We start from the raw sequence: 20100 nt of genomic DNA on the forward strand, positions 1-20100 counted from the left end.
GGCCAACAACAAGGTGTCAAATCTACCACTTCAGTGATTAAATATACGGTTTTGGTTTTTTCCTTTTTGATATTCTCTCTCCCGCGCCCTCCTGCTTTCCTGTGAGTCGCGTCAACAGTGAAAATGTCAACCATGTGGACATAAATGATTATTAAAAGGATTATACTGAAATGTGCTGTTCTGTTTAATGCACATCACTTATATTGCGTTTATTTACATATCGCAGAGACGCTATAGAAATCACTTAAAAATCCACCATCCGGCTGTGTTTCATGACTGCCACAGTTCCCAACTGCACAGCTGATAATATTTTTACACTCTCCCCTAGTCTCCTTAAACCTGAAATCATTGCAATGCACGTTTGCCTATCTTTTTTAGGTTAATGGTTCTGGACAATTAAATCGCTTATAGCGGTATTTTTAAATGGAAAATCATGAGCATGGAAAAATCAATACCTCACAAGCCTGCTGTATGGTGTTTATTCTGTGGCATCATGAAATAACTTTGCTCTAAAATTAGCTGAATAATTGTGACTTATTATCGTGCTTTTTTGCAAGCCCCAAGTCAAAGTTAAAGTCTCCCAACTAACACCAGCAAAAAATTGTGCTCGCAAACCAAACTCACTGTGCAAGCAGCCCGCAGCTCCCAGCATGCCCTGCTGCACCTGCATGTCTAAGCCAAGTAGCGTGGGTGGTGAGGCTGCAGAAGCTGAGGATGAGGAAGAGGAAGAGCAGGGAGAAGGGGATGTGGAGGGACACTGCGAGCTCTGAGAGGGGATCTGAGCTCCGTGCATGGCCATGCCGTTCTCCGTCAGGAACTCGCCTAGATCCATGTAGTGCAGCTGAAACAAACCGGGATCAGACGCCACTGTCCGCTCCCACAGGCTCTGGAAGGTGCCTGCCCCTGTCCCTAAACCGTTGCCATCTGCAACTTGCCCATTGCTGTTCCTGTCACGGATGGAACAACGTCCCAGGGAATCTTCATCCATGTCCAACCTGTCCTTATCTGAGATGGACAGAGGAAAGAAATGCAATGAGATACAATCTGCATATTGGTAGGGGAAAAACATTAATAATCTATACAGGGTGTTTCAAAAAATTTGATATCATTTCACAATCTAATAACTTTGCCAATTCTCGTACAACTGACCTCAAATTTTAACAGCATGTGTGGAAACAGGTCAAAATTTTCTGTTTAATGTTTTTTGTTTTTATCTTTTTAGGTACAGAAATGTCATTCACTGCAAAAGAAAAGGCGTTTTGTGTGTTAGAGTGCCGTGTCTCAGGCGGCGCGCATATTGAAAATTTCTGAAATCGTTCATGGAATCCACATACCTTTGAATTGAGGAATAAATCTTATATTGCTCAGCATTAAGCCTGTTCAGTTTCATTTGCCTAGACTATTGCCACTTTTCCACTACCAACGCGGCTGAGTCGGGCTGAGCCGTGCCGTGCTGAGTTGACCTGAGTCGAGCTGAGTGGGGCTGTTGGAGTTGCATTTCAACTACAACCGCGCTGAACCGTGCTGGCTGAAAGTGGGTGGACACATTGGGTGGAGTTAGCGAAAGTGGGTGGACGTCACGTGATGTCGTTAGGCGGCGCAAACAGTGACATCAGTGAGCTTTTAAGCGGTAGTCTCACGACCCGGATAGTAAACAATAAACATGGAGGACATGGAGTCGTTAGTGTTGCTGGTCTTGGTGCTGTGGCTTGTTGTCACCGACAACGCCAACAGATACTGGCAAGAGCGTATAGATGAGGCGAGGCGCATAAGGCTTCAGAAATTCTCGTAATTCGTAATTATTATTCTTCCGGGTTTACAGTGTTTACAGATCCCAGCGTGCTCGCGGGGCGTGTGTGGGCATGTGAGGACACTCCTCCTCAGTGCACAGGGGAGTGTCTCCTCACGCCCCTAGCCCCACTCGGCTCGGTCTGGCTCGCTTCAGCCCCACTCCAAAACTGTGCGAGTTTTGGGTGCTACGCAGGGCTGAAGCGAGCTGAGTCGTGCTGTTCTGAGGTAGTCGAAACGCGAGCCGTGTCGGGCTGAAGTGAGCTGAAGTGAGCTGAAAAAGGGTAGTGGAAAAGGGCCATATGTAGTTTCTGGGATATTTACATCTCAAATAATATCAAATTTTTAAACACCCTATATATCATCTCATCTCATCTCATTATCTCTAGCCACTTTATCCTGTTCTACAGGGTCGCAGGCGAGCTGGAGCCTATCCCAGCTGACTACGGGCGAAAGGCGGGGTACACCCTGGACAAGTCGCCAGGTCATCACAGGGCTGACACATAGACACAGACAACCATTCACACTCACATTCACACCTACGGTCAATTTAGAGTCACCAGTTAACCTAACCTGCATGTCTTTGGACTGTGGGGGAAACCGGAGCACCCGGAGGAAACCCACGTGGACACGGGGAGAACATGCAAACTCCACACAGAAAGGCCCTCGCCGGCCACGGGGCTCGAACCCGGACCTTCTTGCTGTGAGGTGACAGCGCTAACTACTACACCACCGTGCCGCCCAAGTCAAGTCCAAGTCTCATCTCATCTCATCTCATTATCTCTAGCCGCTTTATCCTTCTACAGGGTCGCAGGCAAGCTGGAGCCTATCCCAGCTGACTACGGGCGAAAGGCGGGGTACACCCTGGACAAGTCGCCAGGTCATCACAGGGCTGACACATAGACACAGACAACCATTCACACTCACATTCACACCTACGGTCAATTTAGAGTCACCAGTTAACCTAACCTGCATGTCTTTGGACTGTGGGGGAAACCGGAGCACCCGGAGGAAACCCACGTGGACACGGGGAGAACATGCAAACTCCACACAGAAAGGCCCTCGCCGGCCACGGGGCTCGAACCCGGACCTTCTTGCTGTGAGGTGACAGCGCTAACTACTACACCACCGTGCCGCCCAAGTCAAGTCCAAGTCATTAAAAAAATTTGAATCGAGTCCGAGTCGAGTCCACTATTAATCCGAGTCCAAGTCGAATCCGAGAACAAAACTCCAATGCACCATTTGACGGTGGCTGTTTTAGCGCCATTAACATTAGTTTGTTCCTGAACATGACGTATGAACAGGTGAATGTGATTCTCTTTGTCAGGGAGTGCAAAGTATTCTGTCAGAGACGGATGGAAGTGCAGAAGGTGCGTTTATTAATTTAAGTGAAGAGGGTAAACAATCCAGAACGGCAGGCAAAATCGTAAAAGAGTGAAACAGCTGATAGGTCAAGTCAGGCTATCATAGACTCGGCAGAATCAAGGACAAAAAACAGGAAATCAGGGATCAGGAAACCAAACAAGGTAATAAGGCTCGGTAATGTGTCAGCAACACAACTCAATACTTCGCAAAGTAAGTGCATTTTCACAGTTTTTATATCGGCGCGCTGACTGCATCTTAATCCTGTGCAGGTGCGAGTCTTTTACGGCACGCGCGTGCTGTCTGGAGCGTGCCCGAGAGTCTATCTGATGCATACGCCAAGGTGTGCAGGTGTGACATTCTTGCATGAAAATTAGTACAAAAATTAATGGAGGTATAAATATCTTATGCCAAATTATTATGGAATGTTACAAAAATAAAGAAAAAAAAAAATCAGTCCTCGTCTCCAATTTACGAGTCCAAATGCAGTTAATGCATGAGTCCGAGTCATCAGTGCTCAAGTCCAAGTCAAGTCGCGAGTCCTTAAAATTAGGGCACGAGTCAGACTCCAGTACTACAAACCTGAGATGTGTGTGTGTGTGTGTGTGTGTGTGTGTGTGTGTGTGTGTGTGTGTGTGTGTGTGTGTGTGTGCGTGTGTGCATACACACACACACACAATATATTTCACTACTTTTCCCTTTGTAGCATTATACTGACTATACTACACATTAGCATTTTATCTATGTTAGCTACGTTCAGTAAAATTGATTTTGTTTCAACCTTTTAACTGTCAGTTTTACAGACATCCAGATATAGATTTAGATCCCTAATGAGCAAGCCAGATGTGTGGCACATTGTGAAAAGAGTCCTGGGAAAAGCATAGGAAATTCTCTCTGATTACTGCAGCAGGTCTTCGATACATGTCCACAGTATCCAGTTGAGACTATTCACTGAAACATGGGTGATACTCGGGCATAAACTCATTCTCATAGCTGTGATTTACAGTACTGTTTTCCATCAAAGCATGCCGGTCCCGAGCAAATCTGAGATGCAATCCCTGCTCTAGTTATTCGTATTTCAGACATGCACAAACTCAGAATTTCTCTCCTGCAGAAGGATGTACCAAATCATCAGTGAATTAAGATAAGGAAATACACAGTACATGATGGGCTGAATTATTTACAAGAGCACTCCTGGTGGGAGCCTTTAGAAGAGATCCGGTATATATCCATACAGTATAGTGAGAAATACAGAGCGAGCACCTTCACTTACTGTGCGATATTGACTGTAATTTTTCTGGAATAATGTATGTAAATTCACCTCAGTAGCTCATCTCTGTTTGCAAGGGCTTGAGCTATTATAATACGCTCGACTTAAATACGTAATGCCTATTCTGTAGCTCACTCTCCTGCACATGCTAATCTGAATATGTAACTATAATTTGTCCACAACTACAGAACATGCTGCCAGGAACAGCATTCTCTCTCAACGGAGTCAAAAAATAAAAATAAGATGGGAAAGCTGGATGATAACCTTGAATCATCTGAACTGGCCGCAGCTGCAGGCACAGACAGAACACACGGAAGCTGTAAAACTAGAGCTTCAATCATAGCACATTAGTCTCATCCTCCCTGAAAATAGCAAATCCACTTTTCACAGCAGATGCTGATGCTATTATAACCCATACTATTACAGTTGTCATTAGTAGTCTCACTCCTCTACTGATGCTCGGTAGTGATGATATAATAGTCCATCTGACAATTAAAACACCAATTCAATATCTTATGTCATTAGCAGCCAACTCCACATCATTGCCTGAGAGCATTCTCATTGTGTAAAGCAGGCATTTGCATTTCATAAAACTGAAAAAACAGGAATAAAACCAAGATATTTTGACTCATAACCAACCATCTATTGCTATTTTTTACAAAATTGAAAAAGGCTATAATGTTCATTTCAGACGTCATATATATATATATATATATACACACAACCCCGATTCCAAAAAAGCTGGGACAAAGTACAAATTGTAAATAAAAACGGAATGCAATGATGTGGAAGTTTCAAAATTCCATATTTTATTCAGAATAGAACATAGATGATATATCAAATGTTTAAACTGAGAAAATGTATCATTTAAAGAGAAAAATTAGGTGATTTTAAATTTCATGACAACAACACATCTCAAAAAAGTTGGGACAAGGCCATGTTTACCACTGTGAGACATCCCCTTTTCTCTTTACAACAGTCTGTAAACGTCTGGGGACTGAGGAGACAAGTTGCTCAAGTTTAGGGATAGGAACGTTAACCCATTCTTGTCTAATGTAGGATTCTAGTTGCTCAACTGTCTTAGGTCTTTTTTGTCGTATCTTCCGTTTTATGATGCGCCAAATGTTTTCTATGGGTGAAAGATCTGGACTGCAGGATGGCCAGTTCAGTACCCGGACCCTTCTTCTACACAGCCATGATGCTGTAATTGATGCAGTATGTGGTTTGGCATTGTCATGTTGGAAAATGCAAGGTCTTCCCTGAAAGAGACGTCGTCTGGATGGGAGCATATGTTGCTCTAGAACCTGGATATACCTTTCAGCATTGATGGTGTCTTTCCAGATGTGTAAGCTGCCCATGCCACACGCACTAATGCAACCCCATACCATCAGAGATGCAGGCTTCTGAACTGAGCGCCGATAACAACTTGGGTCGTCCTTCTCCTCTTTAGTCCGAATGACACAGCGTCCCCGATTTCCATAAAGAACTTCAAATTTTGATTCGTCTGACCACAGAACAGTTTTCCACTTTGCCACAGTCCATTTTAAATGAGCCTTGGCCCAGAGAAGACGTCTGCGCTTCTGGATCATGTTTAGATACGGCTTCTTCTTTGAACTATAGAGTTTTAGCTGGCAACGGCGGATGGCACGGTGAATTGTGTTCACAGATAATGTTCTCTGGAAATATTCCTGAGCCCATTTTGTGATTTCCAATACAGAAGCATGCCTGTATGTGATGCAGTGCCGTCTAAGGGCCCGAAGATCACGGGCACCCAGTATGGTTTTCCGGCCTTGACCCTTACGCACAGAGATTCTTCCAGATTCTCTGAATCTTTTGATGATATTATGCACTGTAGATGATGATATGTTCAAACTCTTTGCAATTTTACACTGTCGAACTCCTTTCTGATATTGCTCCACTATTTGTCGGCGCAGAATTAGGGGGATTGGTGATCCTCTTCCCATCTTTACTTCTGAGAGCCGCTGCCACTCCAAGATGCTCTTTTTATACCCAGTCATGTTAATGACCTATTGCCAATTGACCTAATGAGTTGCAATTTGGTCCTGCAGCTGTTCCTTGTTTGTACCTTTAACTTTTCCAGCCTCTTATTGCCCCTGTCCCAACTTTTTTGAGATGTGTTGCTGTCATGAAATTTCAAATGAGCCAATATTTGGCATGAAATTTCAAAATGTCTCACTTTCGACATGTGATATGTTGTCTATGTTCTATTGTGAATACAATATCAGTTTTTGAGATTTGTAAATTATTGCATTCCATTTTTATACTTTGTCCCAACTTTTTTGGAATCGGGGTTGTGTGTGTATATATATATAAAATGCTTTGTACAATTGGAAAGTGAAAAAAGAAAAGGAACACCATGCGAAAGTTTGGGCACCCCAATACATCTGAGTTCTCAGGTAACTTTTACCAAGGTTCCAGACCTTAATTAGCTTATTGAGCTGTGGCTTGTTCAAATTCTTCATTAGGAAAGGTCAGATGATGCAGATTTCAAAGCTGTAGAAATTCTCTGACTCCTCAAACTTGTCCCTAAAATCAACAGCCATGGGCTCCTCTAAGCAACTCCCTCGCATTCTGAATAATAAAATAATTGATGCTCACAAAGCAGGAGAAGGCTACAAGAACATAGCAAAGTGTTTTCAGGTAGCTGTTTCCTCAGATTGTAATGTTATTAAGAAATGGCAGTTAACAGAAACAGTGGAGATCAAGGTGAGGTCTGGAAGATGAAGAAAACTTTCTGAAAGAACTGCTCGTTGGATTGATAGAAAGGCAAATAAAAACCCGTTTGACTGCAAAAGACCTTCAGAAAGCTTTAGCAGACCCTGGAGTGGTGGTGCACTGTTCTACTATGCAGCGACACCTGAACAAATATGACCTTCACGGAAGAGTCATCAGAAGAAAACCGTTCTTGCGTCCGAGCCACAAAATTCAGCGTCTGAAGTTTGCAAATGAACATCTAAATAAGCCTGATGCATTTTGGAAACAAGTCCTGTGGACTGATGAAATCAAAATAGAACTTTTTGGCCACAATGTGCAAAGGTATGTTTGGAGAAAAAAGGGTGCCAAATTCCAGGAAAAGAACACCTCTCCAACTCTGAAGCATGGGTGTGGATCGATCAGGGGCGTGTTTAGCCTATTTTTGGGGGTGCTCAAGCACCCCCAAAAACGAGCTCAGCACCCCCTAGCTCAGCACCCTCAAAAACACTGCTTTTGGACGTAATTTTCAGAAATAAGTGCCCCTGCGCACTGCGCAATGAATGTGTGCGCGGGCGTGTGTGTGTTCTTGAATTCACCTGTTATGTGATAGTTCTATGACCAGTAAAATCCCTCTCCTCCTTGCGTCCCCTCTGATTGGGTTGCCTGTCCGCGCGAGTGCTTGCTACGACATGGTGGTTTTTTTTAACTGGATTCCACGCCGATGAGGAACTCGAAGTAGCACCTGAGTATTACTGGCATAGCAAGATGTGAAGGTACGGACTGGAGTTACAATTGTTAAACACAACACAATAATATGCATAATGCAATATTGATGTTCCCTGGTCTATGAACAGAATGATAAAAACGACATTTATCATCCATATCGAGATACTTTTGTGCAGAGCTGTACAAGTGCTATGGTGCTAGACCACCGTGTGTTAGTCAATTTTATTTAATGTAACTTATGGCCCTTTTCCACTACCCTTTTTCAGCTCACTTCAGCTCGCTTCAGCTCGCTTCAGCCCGACACGGCTCGCGTTTCGACTACCAAAAACCAGCACGACTCAGCTCGCTTCAGCCCTGCTTAGCCCCTAAAACTCGCACCGTTTTGGAGTGGGGCTGAAGCGAGCCAAACCGTGCCGAGTGGGGCTAGGGGCGTGAGGAGACACTCCCCTGTGCACTGATTGGTGAGGAGGCGTGTCCTCACATGCCCACACACGCCCCGCGAGCGCGCTGGGATCTGTAAACACCGCAAACCCGGAAGAAGAATAATTACGAATTACGAGAATTTCTGAAGCCTTATGCGCCTCGCCTCATCTATACGCTCTTGCCAGTATCTGTCCGCGTTGTCGGTGACAACAAGCCACAGCACCAAGACCAGCAACACTAACGACACCATGTCCTCCATGTTTATTGTTTACTACCGCTTAAAAGCTCACTGAATCAGTGACATACAGAGCATCGTGGACGAGTTCGCGGAGCGCAAGGCTCGTCGTATGCCCTTCAAATAATGCACGCAGTAGGCTATTGATGTTTTATTATGAGCTATGTACAGTATGTCGCCTAATGTTTTTTTGTTTCTGAGTTACATGTTCGTTTGAAGGACTTAATGTACAAAATAACATAGTTGCACCCCGTAGTGTTGAAATTGGTAAACACAGTGCATTCAGTGAGGTTTGCACCGCCCTCCTTTTATTTCTGACTCTTCCTGTCACCGTTGCAACCTCTGAGCGCTCATTCGTATGCCCTTCAAATAATGTGCGCAGTATAGGCTATTGATGTTTTATTATGAGCCATGTACAGTATCCTAATGTTTTTTGTTTCTGAGTTACATGTTCGTTTGAAGGACTTGATGTACTAAATAACATAGTTGCACCCGGTAGTGTTGAAATTGGTAAACACCGCAGTTGCGGACATTTTGTAGCCTAAAATGATGTTATGATAAGCTTTAATAAAGGGCCCGGTCATTTGCCCCGCCCCCGGCCCGGCTCTGACTTGTTCCGCCACTGTCACTGATGTCACTGTTTGCGCTGCTTAACGACATCACATGACGTCCACCCACTTTCGCTAACTCCACCCAATGTGTCCACCCACTTCCAGCCAGCACGGTTCAGCGCGGTTGTAGTCGAAATGCAACTCCAACAGCCCCGCTCAGCTCGACTCAGCTCGACTCGGCACGGCACGGCTCAGCCGCGTTTGTAGTGGAAAAGCGGCAATAGTGTTTACGTTTGCTTATCATTCTTATCATGCTTATCAACAAAAAATATAAACTAATGTAAACTAATGTAAAATCATAATAATACACACTATTATTACACAATACACAATAACACATTAATTAACAATTACCACTGTTCTAAATGAATAGCTCCAACATTACAAATGCAGTAGTAGGTCTTGTTTAGTTAAAAATATAACGTAAATGTTTGTGTCAGTGGTTGTAAATGTGTAGATATCATAGTTTATTGGGTCAGCTTCTGTTAAAACATTGCATAAGTCTAGTATTGTCTAGTCTAGTCTTCTTGTCTAGTTAAGTCTAGTCTAAATGCGGAATAAACGTGGAAACACCACGTTCAAGCAAGGTGCCTCTGTCAGCTCTGGGGGCCTAAGCACCCCCAAAGATCAGATGCTAGAATCGCCCCTGGGATCGATCATGCTTTGGAGCTGTGTTGCAGCCAGTGGCACAGGGCACATTTCATTGGTCGAGGGAAGCATGGATTCGAATAAATGCCAGCAAATTCTGTAAGCAAACATCACACCATCTGTAAAAAGTTGAAGTTAAACAGAGGATGGGTCCTACAATAAGACGATGATCCAAAACACACCTCAAAATCTACAATGGAATACCTCAAGAGGCACAAGCTGAAGGTTTTGCCGTGGCCCTCACAGTCCCCTGACCTAAACATCATTGAAAATCTGTGGATAGATCTCAAAAGAGCAGTGCGTACAAGACAGCCCAGGAAACTTGTACAGGACTGTGAAATAGAAATGACAAAATTCGAGGAAACAATTTTAGCAGGGGGTCTGGGGGGCCGCAGGGCCCCAGAAGCTGAACAGATTTTGTGTATATTGATAGATTTGAAGCATCTCCTGAAAGCAAATATTTTCTCAACCATGCCATTTAATCTGAACTGTTATTATTATGTTGAAATAATACAATTTGAACTGATTTACCTTTTAACTGATAAGGGTTCACTTGAAGAATGAAAATATATCAATAACATACCTCATATTGTAAATTCACTCATATTCTTGTGTCGATTTGTATCAATTCATTGGGTCCCATAATGTCTTTTCCGGGGGGAAATTCTAGACTGACTATTAAATAATAGTCACTAATGTTCTTGTTTTTGAACTGATTCAATACCAAAATGTCTCTTGTTCATGTTAGACAGATTCTAGTCAAAAACTATATACAACTATTTACAAGTCAATATTTATATTTATTTCCTTTTCTTTGTTAGCAGTTTCTTCAGCTTAGAAAGCCTACTCTTTTCTTTCTGACTTTCTATATGGCTTTCCCTTGCTCTTTTGGTCTCTCTTTCATTACAGATTCATGATAACAATGAACATTATGAACAATAACATAAGTTAAAACTACATAAATAATAAATGTGAACAAGATGGTCTACCTGGTAATCTATAGTTCAACAGCTTCAATTTCACCAATTCCGCATGTTTTTTCCTTTAACATGGTCAACCAAACGTGTTCTTCCACCAGAACCGTACTTCACATCCTGATGGCACAAGATGCGGTAAGCTTTCCCTGGTTCTTTTATCTTCCGTATGTGCTCATGGAGAGATTCACTACCGGCTTTAAACTCCAGCCATCGCCAATTCCATGGATTTTTGATGCCGTTTTCCTTGTCAATGTTTTTGACATCGTCGGTCTCACCGTCCTCCCTCTGAACGATGTCCCTCCGTGACGCGGACATACCGCGAAATTCTCCTTTTCAAAACCGTTGATATCGAAAGCGTGTTTAAAGAGCACAATGGTAAAACGAAAAGAACACAAGATTCACGCCATGGTTTGTAAGCACGGCACAAATGCCGTAAACTGGTCTGTCATTGTCGCAAAAGAAAAAAAAGATACCAAAAAAATTACAATGTCGTTACAGAAAGAACAATTTGCGGTAGGCTCTTTCCCAGACTCGCCGGCTTGGTGACACTCGCTGTACGAGAATACTAGCGGTCGGTAGACAACAACCCCTACCCCCCCAATTTGTTATTGCAAAATTAAATGATTTACTAAAATTATATTTTTGGCGGGCGGCACGGTGGTGTAGTGGTTAGCGCTGTCGCCTCACAGCAAGAAGGTCCGGGTTCGAGCCCCATGGCCGGCGAGGGCCTTTCTGTGTGGAGTTTGCATGTTCTCCCCGTGTCCGCGTGGGTTTCCTCCAGGTGCTCCGGTTTCCCCCACAGTCCAAAGGCATGCAGGTTAGGTTAACTGGTGACTCTAAATTGACCGTAAGTGTGAATGTGAGTGTGAATGGTTGTCTGTGTCTATGTGTCAGCCCTGTGATGACCTGGCGACTTGTCCAGGGTGTACCCCGCCTTTCGCCCGTAGTCAGCTGGGATAGGCTCCAGCTTGCCCGCGACCCTGTAGAACAGGATAAAGCGGCTAGAGATAATGAGATGAGATGAGATATTTTTGGCGGCCAAATTCGCGGAATTCCGTGGATCCGCGGATTTTTCACAGCCCTGCTTGTAGAACTGGAAGCCTTTTGCAAGGACAAAATGTGTGAAAATCCCCCAGGTAAGAACTGAAAGATTATTAGCTGGCTACAAAAAGTGTTTACAAGCTGTGATACTTGCCAAAAGGGGTGTTACTAGGTACTAACCATGCAGGGTGCCCAGACTTTTGCTTCAGGCCCTTTTCCTTTTTTGTCATTTTGAAAATGCAAAAGATGAAAATAAAAAATTGTTTTTGCTTAAAATATAAAGGGAATGAGTCATCTTTAACTTTATGCCTTTTGGACATCATTTCATCTTCGACTTGCTTAACTGTTCACTAGGGTGCATCAGTTGCTCCCTAAAAATGAAAAGTTCCTCCGATCATGATGCATTTTTGTTTTTTATGTTCCTTTTGGTAAGAAAACACACTGGGTGAAATATTTTGACAAAATTCAAAAGTTTAATGGTGGCACCAGGAGCTCAAAGTTATGGAAAAAGCTGCTATTTTATGACTTTATGACAAAATTTCGATCACTTTTCATGAAACATTATGGCACCTTATAGAGTATACCAAATATCTTAGATACACATTTTTAGTACGTATTCTAAATATATTATCAAGCACAGTTTGAGTTTTAGCTGTTCATTGAATCATTGTTCAACGACTTTTAAACAATACAAATGTATTATGAATCACATTAATGCTTCTCAATCCCTTGCAAAGGTTCTTAACATGATCTCTGGCTCACAAGAAATCAATAAATGGAGTCCAACATTGTGATTCAAACCTGACGTGAAAACATAAAATAAGCGTTTTTTTTGCAAAAAATGAACCTCATGGTGCCACTATTAGACTTTTGAATATTGTCAAAAAATTTTACAGGATGTCTTTATTGGTGAAAAGGAACACCCAAACAAAAATGCATCAGATTTTATGAAAGTGAGGGCAACTGATGCACCCTACTGTTCACAGTAACAGCAATTTTGACCAGGGGTGCCCAAACTTTTGCATACCACTGTGTAATATATGTAATAGATAGATATCCATTATCTGTAACCGCTTATCCTATGCAGGGTTGCAGGCAAGCTGGAGCCTATCCCAGCTGACTACGGGCGAAAGGCGGGGTACACCCTGGACAAGTCGCCAGGTCATCACAGGGCTGACACATAGACACAGACAACCATTCACACTCACATTCACACCTACGGTCAATTTAGAGTCACCAGTTAACCTAACCTGCATGTCTTTGGACTGTGGGGGAAACCGGAGCACCCGGAGGAAACCCACGCGGACACGGGGAGAACATGCAAACTCCGCACATTAAGGGCCCCGTCAGTCACTGGGCTTGAACCCAGAACCTTCTTGCTGTGAGGCGACAGCGCTAACCACTACACCACCGTGCCGCCCATATACGTTACAGGTGATTTTTGAAATCAGGTGAATCTGGATTCACTTAGGTGATTCTAGATTTACCAAGGTGAATTAGGTCGACATTCTGAAAAGAGATTTTTAGGGGGTTCATAAAAGAACGAGAACACTTCGACAACCACTCTCTATTCACCTTTCCCTCCTCATTCCTCACTCACCCCACCCCCTTTATATCTTCTACCCTCTTTACCCAGAATTACACTTATATATCTGTCTCTCTGTCTAATTTAAATTTACTTCACCCCAATTTTTACCGTCCTTGCTGGGACTCAAACTCAGGACCATTTATTTTGAAGTCCACCACTTTACCACAGATGACTCAGTTGCAACAAAGAAATTAAACATTCCACTAGATTACCTAACCCTAACCCTAAATCCTAATTCACCTACAGTAGGTGAATCCAGATTCGCCGGATTTCAGAAATAACCTGTAACACATATACATATATATATATATATATATATACACACACATACACACACACACACACGTGTCAGACGTCATAAAGCACTTTGGTGTTGTGTGTGGCATGATATCTGACTATTGCCGCTTTTCCACTACCAACGCGGCTGAGTCGGGCTGAGCCGTGCCGTGCTGAGTTGAGCTGAGTCGAGCTGAGTGGGGCTGTTGGAGTTGCATTTCGACTACAACCGCGCTGAACCGTGCTGGCTGGAAGTGGGTGGACACATTGGGTGGAGTTAGCGAAAGTGGGTGGATGTCACGTGATGTCGTTAGGCGGCGCAAACAGTGACATCAGTGACCTTTTAAGCGGTAGTCTCACGACCCGGATAGTAAACAATAAACATGGAGGACATGGAGTCGTTAGTGTTGCTGGTCTTGGTGCTGTGGCTTGTTGTCACCGACAACGCCAACAGATACTGGCAAGAGCGTATAGATGAGGCGAAGCGCATAAGGCTTCAGAAATTCTCGTAATTCGTAATTCTTCTTCTTCCGGGTTTACGGTGTTTACAGATCCCAGCGTGCTCGCTGGGCGTGTGAGGACACTCCTCCTCACCAATCGGTGCACAGGGGAGTGTCTCCTCACGCCCCTAGCCCCACTCGGCTCGGTTTGACTCGCTTCAGCCCCACTCCAAAACCGTGCGAGTTTTGGGGGCTGGGTAGGGCTGAAGCGAGCTGAGTCGTGCTGCTCTGAGGTAGTTGAAACGCGAGCCGTGTCGGGCTGAAGCGAGCTGAAAAAGGGTAGTGGAAAAGGGCCATATCTGGCTTAAAAATAAAATCAGCGTCACGACAGCCACTTCAGAAAAGTACACGTTTCCCGTAACATTAGCCTTTACATTGTACTGTACTGATAACTGCTACAGCCATAATTAACAAACTTATAGTTGTATATTTGCAAAAGACAAGAGGTTGGTTTTTTTTTCATTACACATGGTGTTTGTATGGTAACATACGTTTTAAATATGTCTATAAACTGCTTTTTTTCTGAGTCTTGTGGCTCATCCGACGACGTATTGAATTGTTGTAGAGGTCCTGTATTTAAATAACTGCTGCCTTCCAGATATTTTAAATATTTCATGAAGCTTGATGGAAAAAAATGTATGTCCTGATGTACTGATCCTTTTTATAGCTAAATGGCAATAAATCCCATATGTTGGACCAAGTGTAGCTAAATGCTTGTGGGCTGGCATTTGAGCTGCAAATAAACCTTTGGAATTAATGGAGCAGGTGGCTTTTCACTTGGTTTATAATCAGTCTAAGATCAAAATGCCTGATCCTTGACCAGGTTAATCATACACCGATTTTGCATAGTCACTGTACAAAAAAAAAAAAAAAATCCCTCGTTCAAGCAATACTTCGGATCTCTTCTCCTAAAGCTGATCTTGTGACCAACAGCTGTCAACATCTGCTTCTGCAAGGACATCTGAATGTGGGGCACTTTCTGACTGAGTGCACCAAAGCTGAAAGAATCTTCACTGATTGCAGCAGATTCTGCCTCTGGCTAGACCCTTCATTCGCTATGGTCTGCACTGTAGTGGATTCGAAAGTAGAATTCAGTTCTTACAAAACTATTACCCCTTTACAGACTCCAGGTTATAGATAAATACATTCTTAGGTTAACAACGCAGATGTTTAGATATGGAAAACTAACCAGCAGCCTCTTTTCTCATATAAACCCTGTGGAAATTTGCAAAATCATGTTCATCCTTTCATATACACCACATATTCATCCATCCAGCCATCATCTTTATCACTTATCCATTGAGTATCGCGGGCAAACCGGAACCAATCCCAGCTGACACTGAGCAAGAGGCAGGGTACACCCTGGACAGGTCGCCAGTCTATCCTTGACTTGCAACTGGCGTCAAAGCAAAATTGAAACCCGGATGTCGGCCATGTTGGTGGATATACAAATGCGGGGTCAAGCGACATTCCATGCAAAACATAGTCACGCGTGCGCAACTCTCTTTGCTTTTCCACTGCTTTAAGTGTTCTTTTAGCTGTGCCATATCTTTGTGCTGTATATGGTTGTGGTCACAGCAGTACTCGTGACTGTGGCACATTCAGAATTTTTAGAATTCTGTCCGTGATTCGTAAAGAGAGTGAGGAAACTCTGGGGCTTAGTACGGAGAGGAGACGAGCACGGCTGAACAACATCGGCAGGGCTGATCTAACAGAGGCTAAAACCAACCCAGCTCATGTTTGCAGTGATCATTTTACTTCAGGTGAGATTCAAAAGCTTTCTCGATAATATCATGGAAGAATTTTATTTTGTGTTGCTAGAATTTTGCGAGAAAATGAGCGTTCTCTTGTCGTGGTTCACTCGGTCATTGTTATAATTTTAACACGTGTATCACCATTTCGCTTCTAGGAGCGCCAGCAAAATTATATGATAGAAACAATCCAGACTGGGCACCCAATCAGAAAATGGGCTATGTTTCGTCCAAGGTCAGACTTGATTCTTCGGCAGCCAAACCACATAGAACGCGATATCTGGGTACATCGATGGTTGGTAGAAGCGTCTTATCTTCAGAAAAGTCTGACTTTTTTTCAATAATATGGGCCAAAACCACACATATCTATCTTCACTCGACTGTTCAAATTGTGGCAATACTGAGAAAATTCAGCACTGTTTACAGACACGCTTTCAGCGGCTGCCATCCTAGTTGCTTTGTATACCCACCATCATGGCGGACGCTCATGACGTAACACATTTTGATCACATGGTAGAAAGACAAACAACCATACACACCTACAGTACAGGCTACTGATGCCCCTTTTCCACCAAAGCAGTTCCAGGGCTGGTTCGGGGCCAGTGCTTAGTTTGGAACCCGGTTTTCTGTTTCCACTGACAAAGAACTGGCTCTGGGGCCAGAAAAAACGGTTCCAGGCTAGCACCAAAACTCTGCTGGGCCAGAGGAAAGAATCGCTTACATCAGCAGGGGGGGCGGAGTTGTTAAGACCAACAACAAGACCGCAAAAGATCGCCATTTTTAAGCGACGAGAAGCAGCAGCTGTACAAACGCGAAGTCATCCATTATTGTTATTACTGTTGCTGCTGCTTCTTCCGTGTTGTTTTTGCTTCGATATTCGCGCCAAGGTTTATGCAAACGTAGCGACGTAACTGACGTATACAACGACGTAACTGACGTGGCTTTCCTTAGCGCCGCGAGCTATGGAAAAGCAAACTGGTTCTCAGCTGGCTCGCAAGTTGAACGAGTTGTGAACCAGCACCAGCACTGGCCCCGAACCAGCCCTGGAACTGATTTGGTGGAAAAGGGGTATGAGAGTAGTTAAATGACCTCATCCACATGGCTTTGAGCTGTGGAAGTAAACCAGAGCACCCATGTACGCACACAGAGAACACGCAAACTCCACACAGAAAGGTCCCAGTAAACCAGCAGGTTTGACCCCAGAATCTGCCTGCTGTGAGGCAAACGTGCTAACCACTGCACCACATACATGAAACACTATTTAGCAATGATGGCCCAATGTGTAACTGGCTAATGCTTGTATTATTTTTAGTTTAAGTCTGACTCTAATTGTGGTTTTTTCCCCCCATTTTACTCCCTAATTTTAGATGTGACCAATTCTCACCCATCAGGCAAGTCTCCCCACAACAGCTACAATCTTCACAGACAGGGAGGGTGAAGGTCATCACGTTCTTCCTCCGAAGCATGTGACACCAGCCAACCACATATTTTCAAACTGCTACTCATGCAATGTTAGGGGGCGGCGCAACACACTCGAAGAAATGTGCTATCCGCCCACTCTGTACACATTAGCTCACAGATGCCCTGATTGGCTCGTGTCACTGTAATTGATGGGGAGAAAGAGTATGCCATTCCTCCCTCCCTGAGAGCAAAGGCCAATTTTGCTACTTTGAGCTCCCGGCCACGGATGACTATGGCATCACGAGAATCTGAACTAGCGATCTTCAGATGACAAACACTTTTCTGTTACCAATTGTATTTCTAATTGTCTCATAGGAATCAAATGCCAAAAACAAAATCACAAGATATTTAAAGTATCAACTAAAGCCAAGGCATGCCCATGTAATGCCCAGTAAAAGTGACCAATAAACAAAACAATTATGGTAAAACCACAAAAAACAATGATGTATTACATTATTACGCGTATATCATGAAAACTACTGCATTCACACTGGCAGAGATACCTTTGTTGAGAGACCTATGATAGTTGACAGTTTAGTTGACAGGAGGTGAAGCAACGCTTGGCAAGAACGAGTGGGCAGAGTTAAACTTTATGCCACTGAGAATTGAACTTCAGTTTTCAAAATATGAACCAGCACAGCTTCCCTAGCAGAGCCTCTCTTGTTTACCAATCATGCTTATTTATGTGGATTATTAAACTGCAAGTAGTTAATCAAGAAAGGGAATTTTCCACAGACTTCCATAGATTGACCTTCTCTCGTCTGATTCGTAAAGACTACATGGCTTGTTCAAAAAAAATAAACCAAATGCCTTAAATTCAAAACAAAATTCAAAACTGGTAACGTGAAGTGCCAGTATTGCAAAACAAAACATCACCACTTTAAATCTGAGCTTTATTTATAACCATGAATAAATCACTAATGGGTAAGAGGTACAGTGGTGCTTGAAAGTTTGTGAACCCTTTAGAATTTTCTATATTTCTGCATAAATATGACCTAAAACATCATCAGATTTTCACACAAGTCCTAAAAGTAGATAAAGAGAACCCAGTTAAACAAATGAGACAAAAATATTATACTTGGTCATTTATTCATTGAGGAAAATGATCCAGTATTACATATCTTCCACAAACATGTGTTGTGAAGATCAGACTTTGATAGAGCCCTGCTCTTTAAATAAAACAGGGCTCTATCAAAGTCTGATCTTCACAACACATGTTTGTGGAAGTGTATCATGGCACAAACAAAGGAGATTTCTGAGGACCACAGAAAAAGCATTGTTGATGCTCATCAGGCTAGAAAAGGTTACAAAACCATCTCTAAAGAGTTTGGATTCCACCAATCCACAGTCAGACAGATTGTGTACAAATGGAGGAAATTCAAGACCATTGTTACCCTCCCCAGGAGTGGTCGACCAACAAAGATCACTCCAAGAGCAAGGCATGTAATAGTCGGCGAGGTCACGAAGAACGTAAGCAACTGAAGGCCTCTCTCACATTGGCTAATGTTAATGTTCATGAGTCCACCATCAGGAGAACACTGAACAACAATGGTGTGCATGGCAGGGTTGCAAGGAGAAAGCCACTGCTCTCCAAAAAGAACATTGCTGCTCATCTGCAGTTCACTAAAGATCACGTGGACAAGCCAGAAGGCTATTGGAAAAAGGTTCTGTGGACGGATGAGACCAAAATAGAACTTTTTGGTTTAAATGAGAAGCGTTATGTTTGGAGAAAGGAAAACACTGCATTCCAGTACAAGAACCTTATCCCATCTGTGAAACATGGTGGTGGTAGTATCATGGTTTGGGCCTGTTTTGCTGCATCTGGGCCAGGATGGCTTGCCATCATTGATGGAACAATGAATTCTGAATTATACCAGCAAATTCTAAAGGAAAATGTCAGGACATCTGTCCATGAACTGAATCTCAAGAGAAGGTGGGTCATGCAGCAAGACAACGACCCTAAGCACACAAGTCGCTCTATCAAAGAATGGTTAAAGAAGAATAAAGTGAATGTTTTGGAATGGCCAAGTCAAAGTCCTGACCTTAATCCAATCGAAATGTTGTGGAAGGACCTGAAGCGAGTAGTTCATGTGAGGAAACCCACCAACATCCCGGAGTTGAAGCTGTTCTGTATGGAGGAATGGGCTAAAATTCCTCCAAGCCGGTGTGCAGGACTGATCAACAGTTACTGGAAACGTTTAGTTGCAGTTATTGCTGCACAAGGGGGTCACACCAGATACTGAAAGCAAAGGGTCACATACTTTTGCCACTCACAGGTATGTAATATTGGATCATTTTCCTCAACAAATAAATGACCAAGTATAATATTTTTGTCTCATTTGTTTAACTGGGTTCTCTTTATCTACTTTTAGGACTTGTGCGAAAATCTGATGATGTTTTCAGTCATATTTGTGCAGAAATATAGAAAATTCGAAAAGGTTCGCAAACCTTCAAGCACCAGTGCAACTGTTGTTGCCACTCAGCTGTGTTAATTCCTTATCCGTACCTTTGGATGCAAGGAATTTTATGTATCAACGGCTTCACAAATTTTAGTTGAATATCCCTGCCTGTCAACTGCTGATATCTGATACGCTGACTCTAGGCTCAACGTGTTTGATAAATCAACTACTGTTTCTATCGCAAATAGCTATGTAGTTTTTATAGCCATGAGCTACCAGGAAAACCATGGCAACTAGCCATCCAAACATTGACTGGCGAAGTAACATAG

The 20100-nt window shown here is 43.2% G+C and overlaps 1 protein-coding gene across 4 annotated transcripts in view; it reads right to left on the bottom strand.

Annotated features, from left to right (window-relative positions):
- The window catches only part of dbpb (D site albumin promoter binding protein b), a 47590-nt gene that overhangs the window by 24710 nt on the left and 2780 nt on the right, over positions 1–20100 (bottom strand). For all 4 annotated transcript variants that reach the window (XM_060921678.1, XM_060921677.1, XM_060921676.1 and 1 more), the window contains exon 3: positions 625–1005. In XM_060921678.1, the coding sequence (XP_060777661.1) occupies positions 625–1005 (381 nt within the window). The remainder of the gene's footprint in view (positions 1–624; positions 1006–20100) is intronic.

This window comes from Neoarius graeffei, chromosome 5, assembly GCF_027579695.1.
Source record: "Neoarius graeffei isolate fNeoGra1 chromosome 5, fNeoGra1.pri, whole genome shotgun sequence".
NCBI lineage: Eukaryota > Metazoa > Chordata > Actinopteri > Siluriformes > Ariidae > Neoarius > Neoarius graeffei.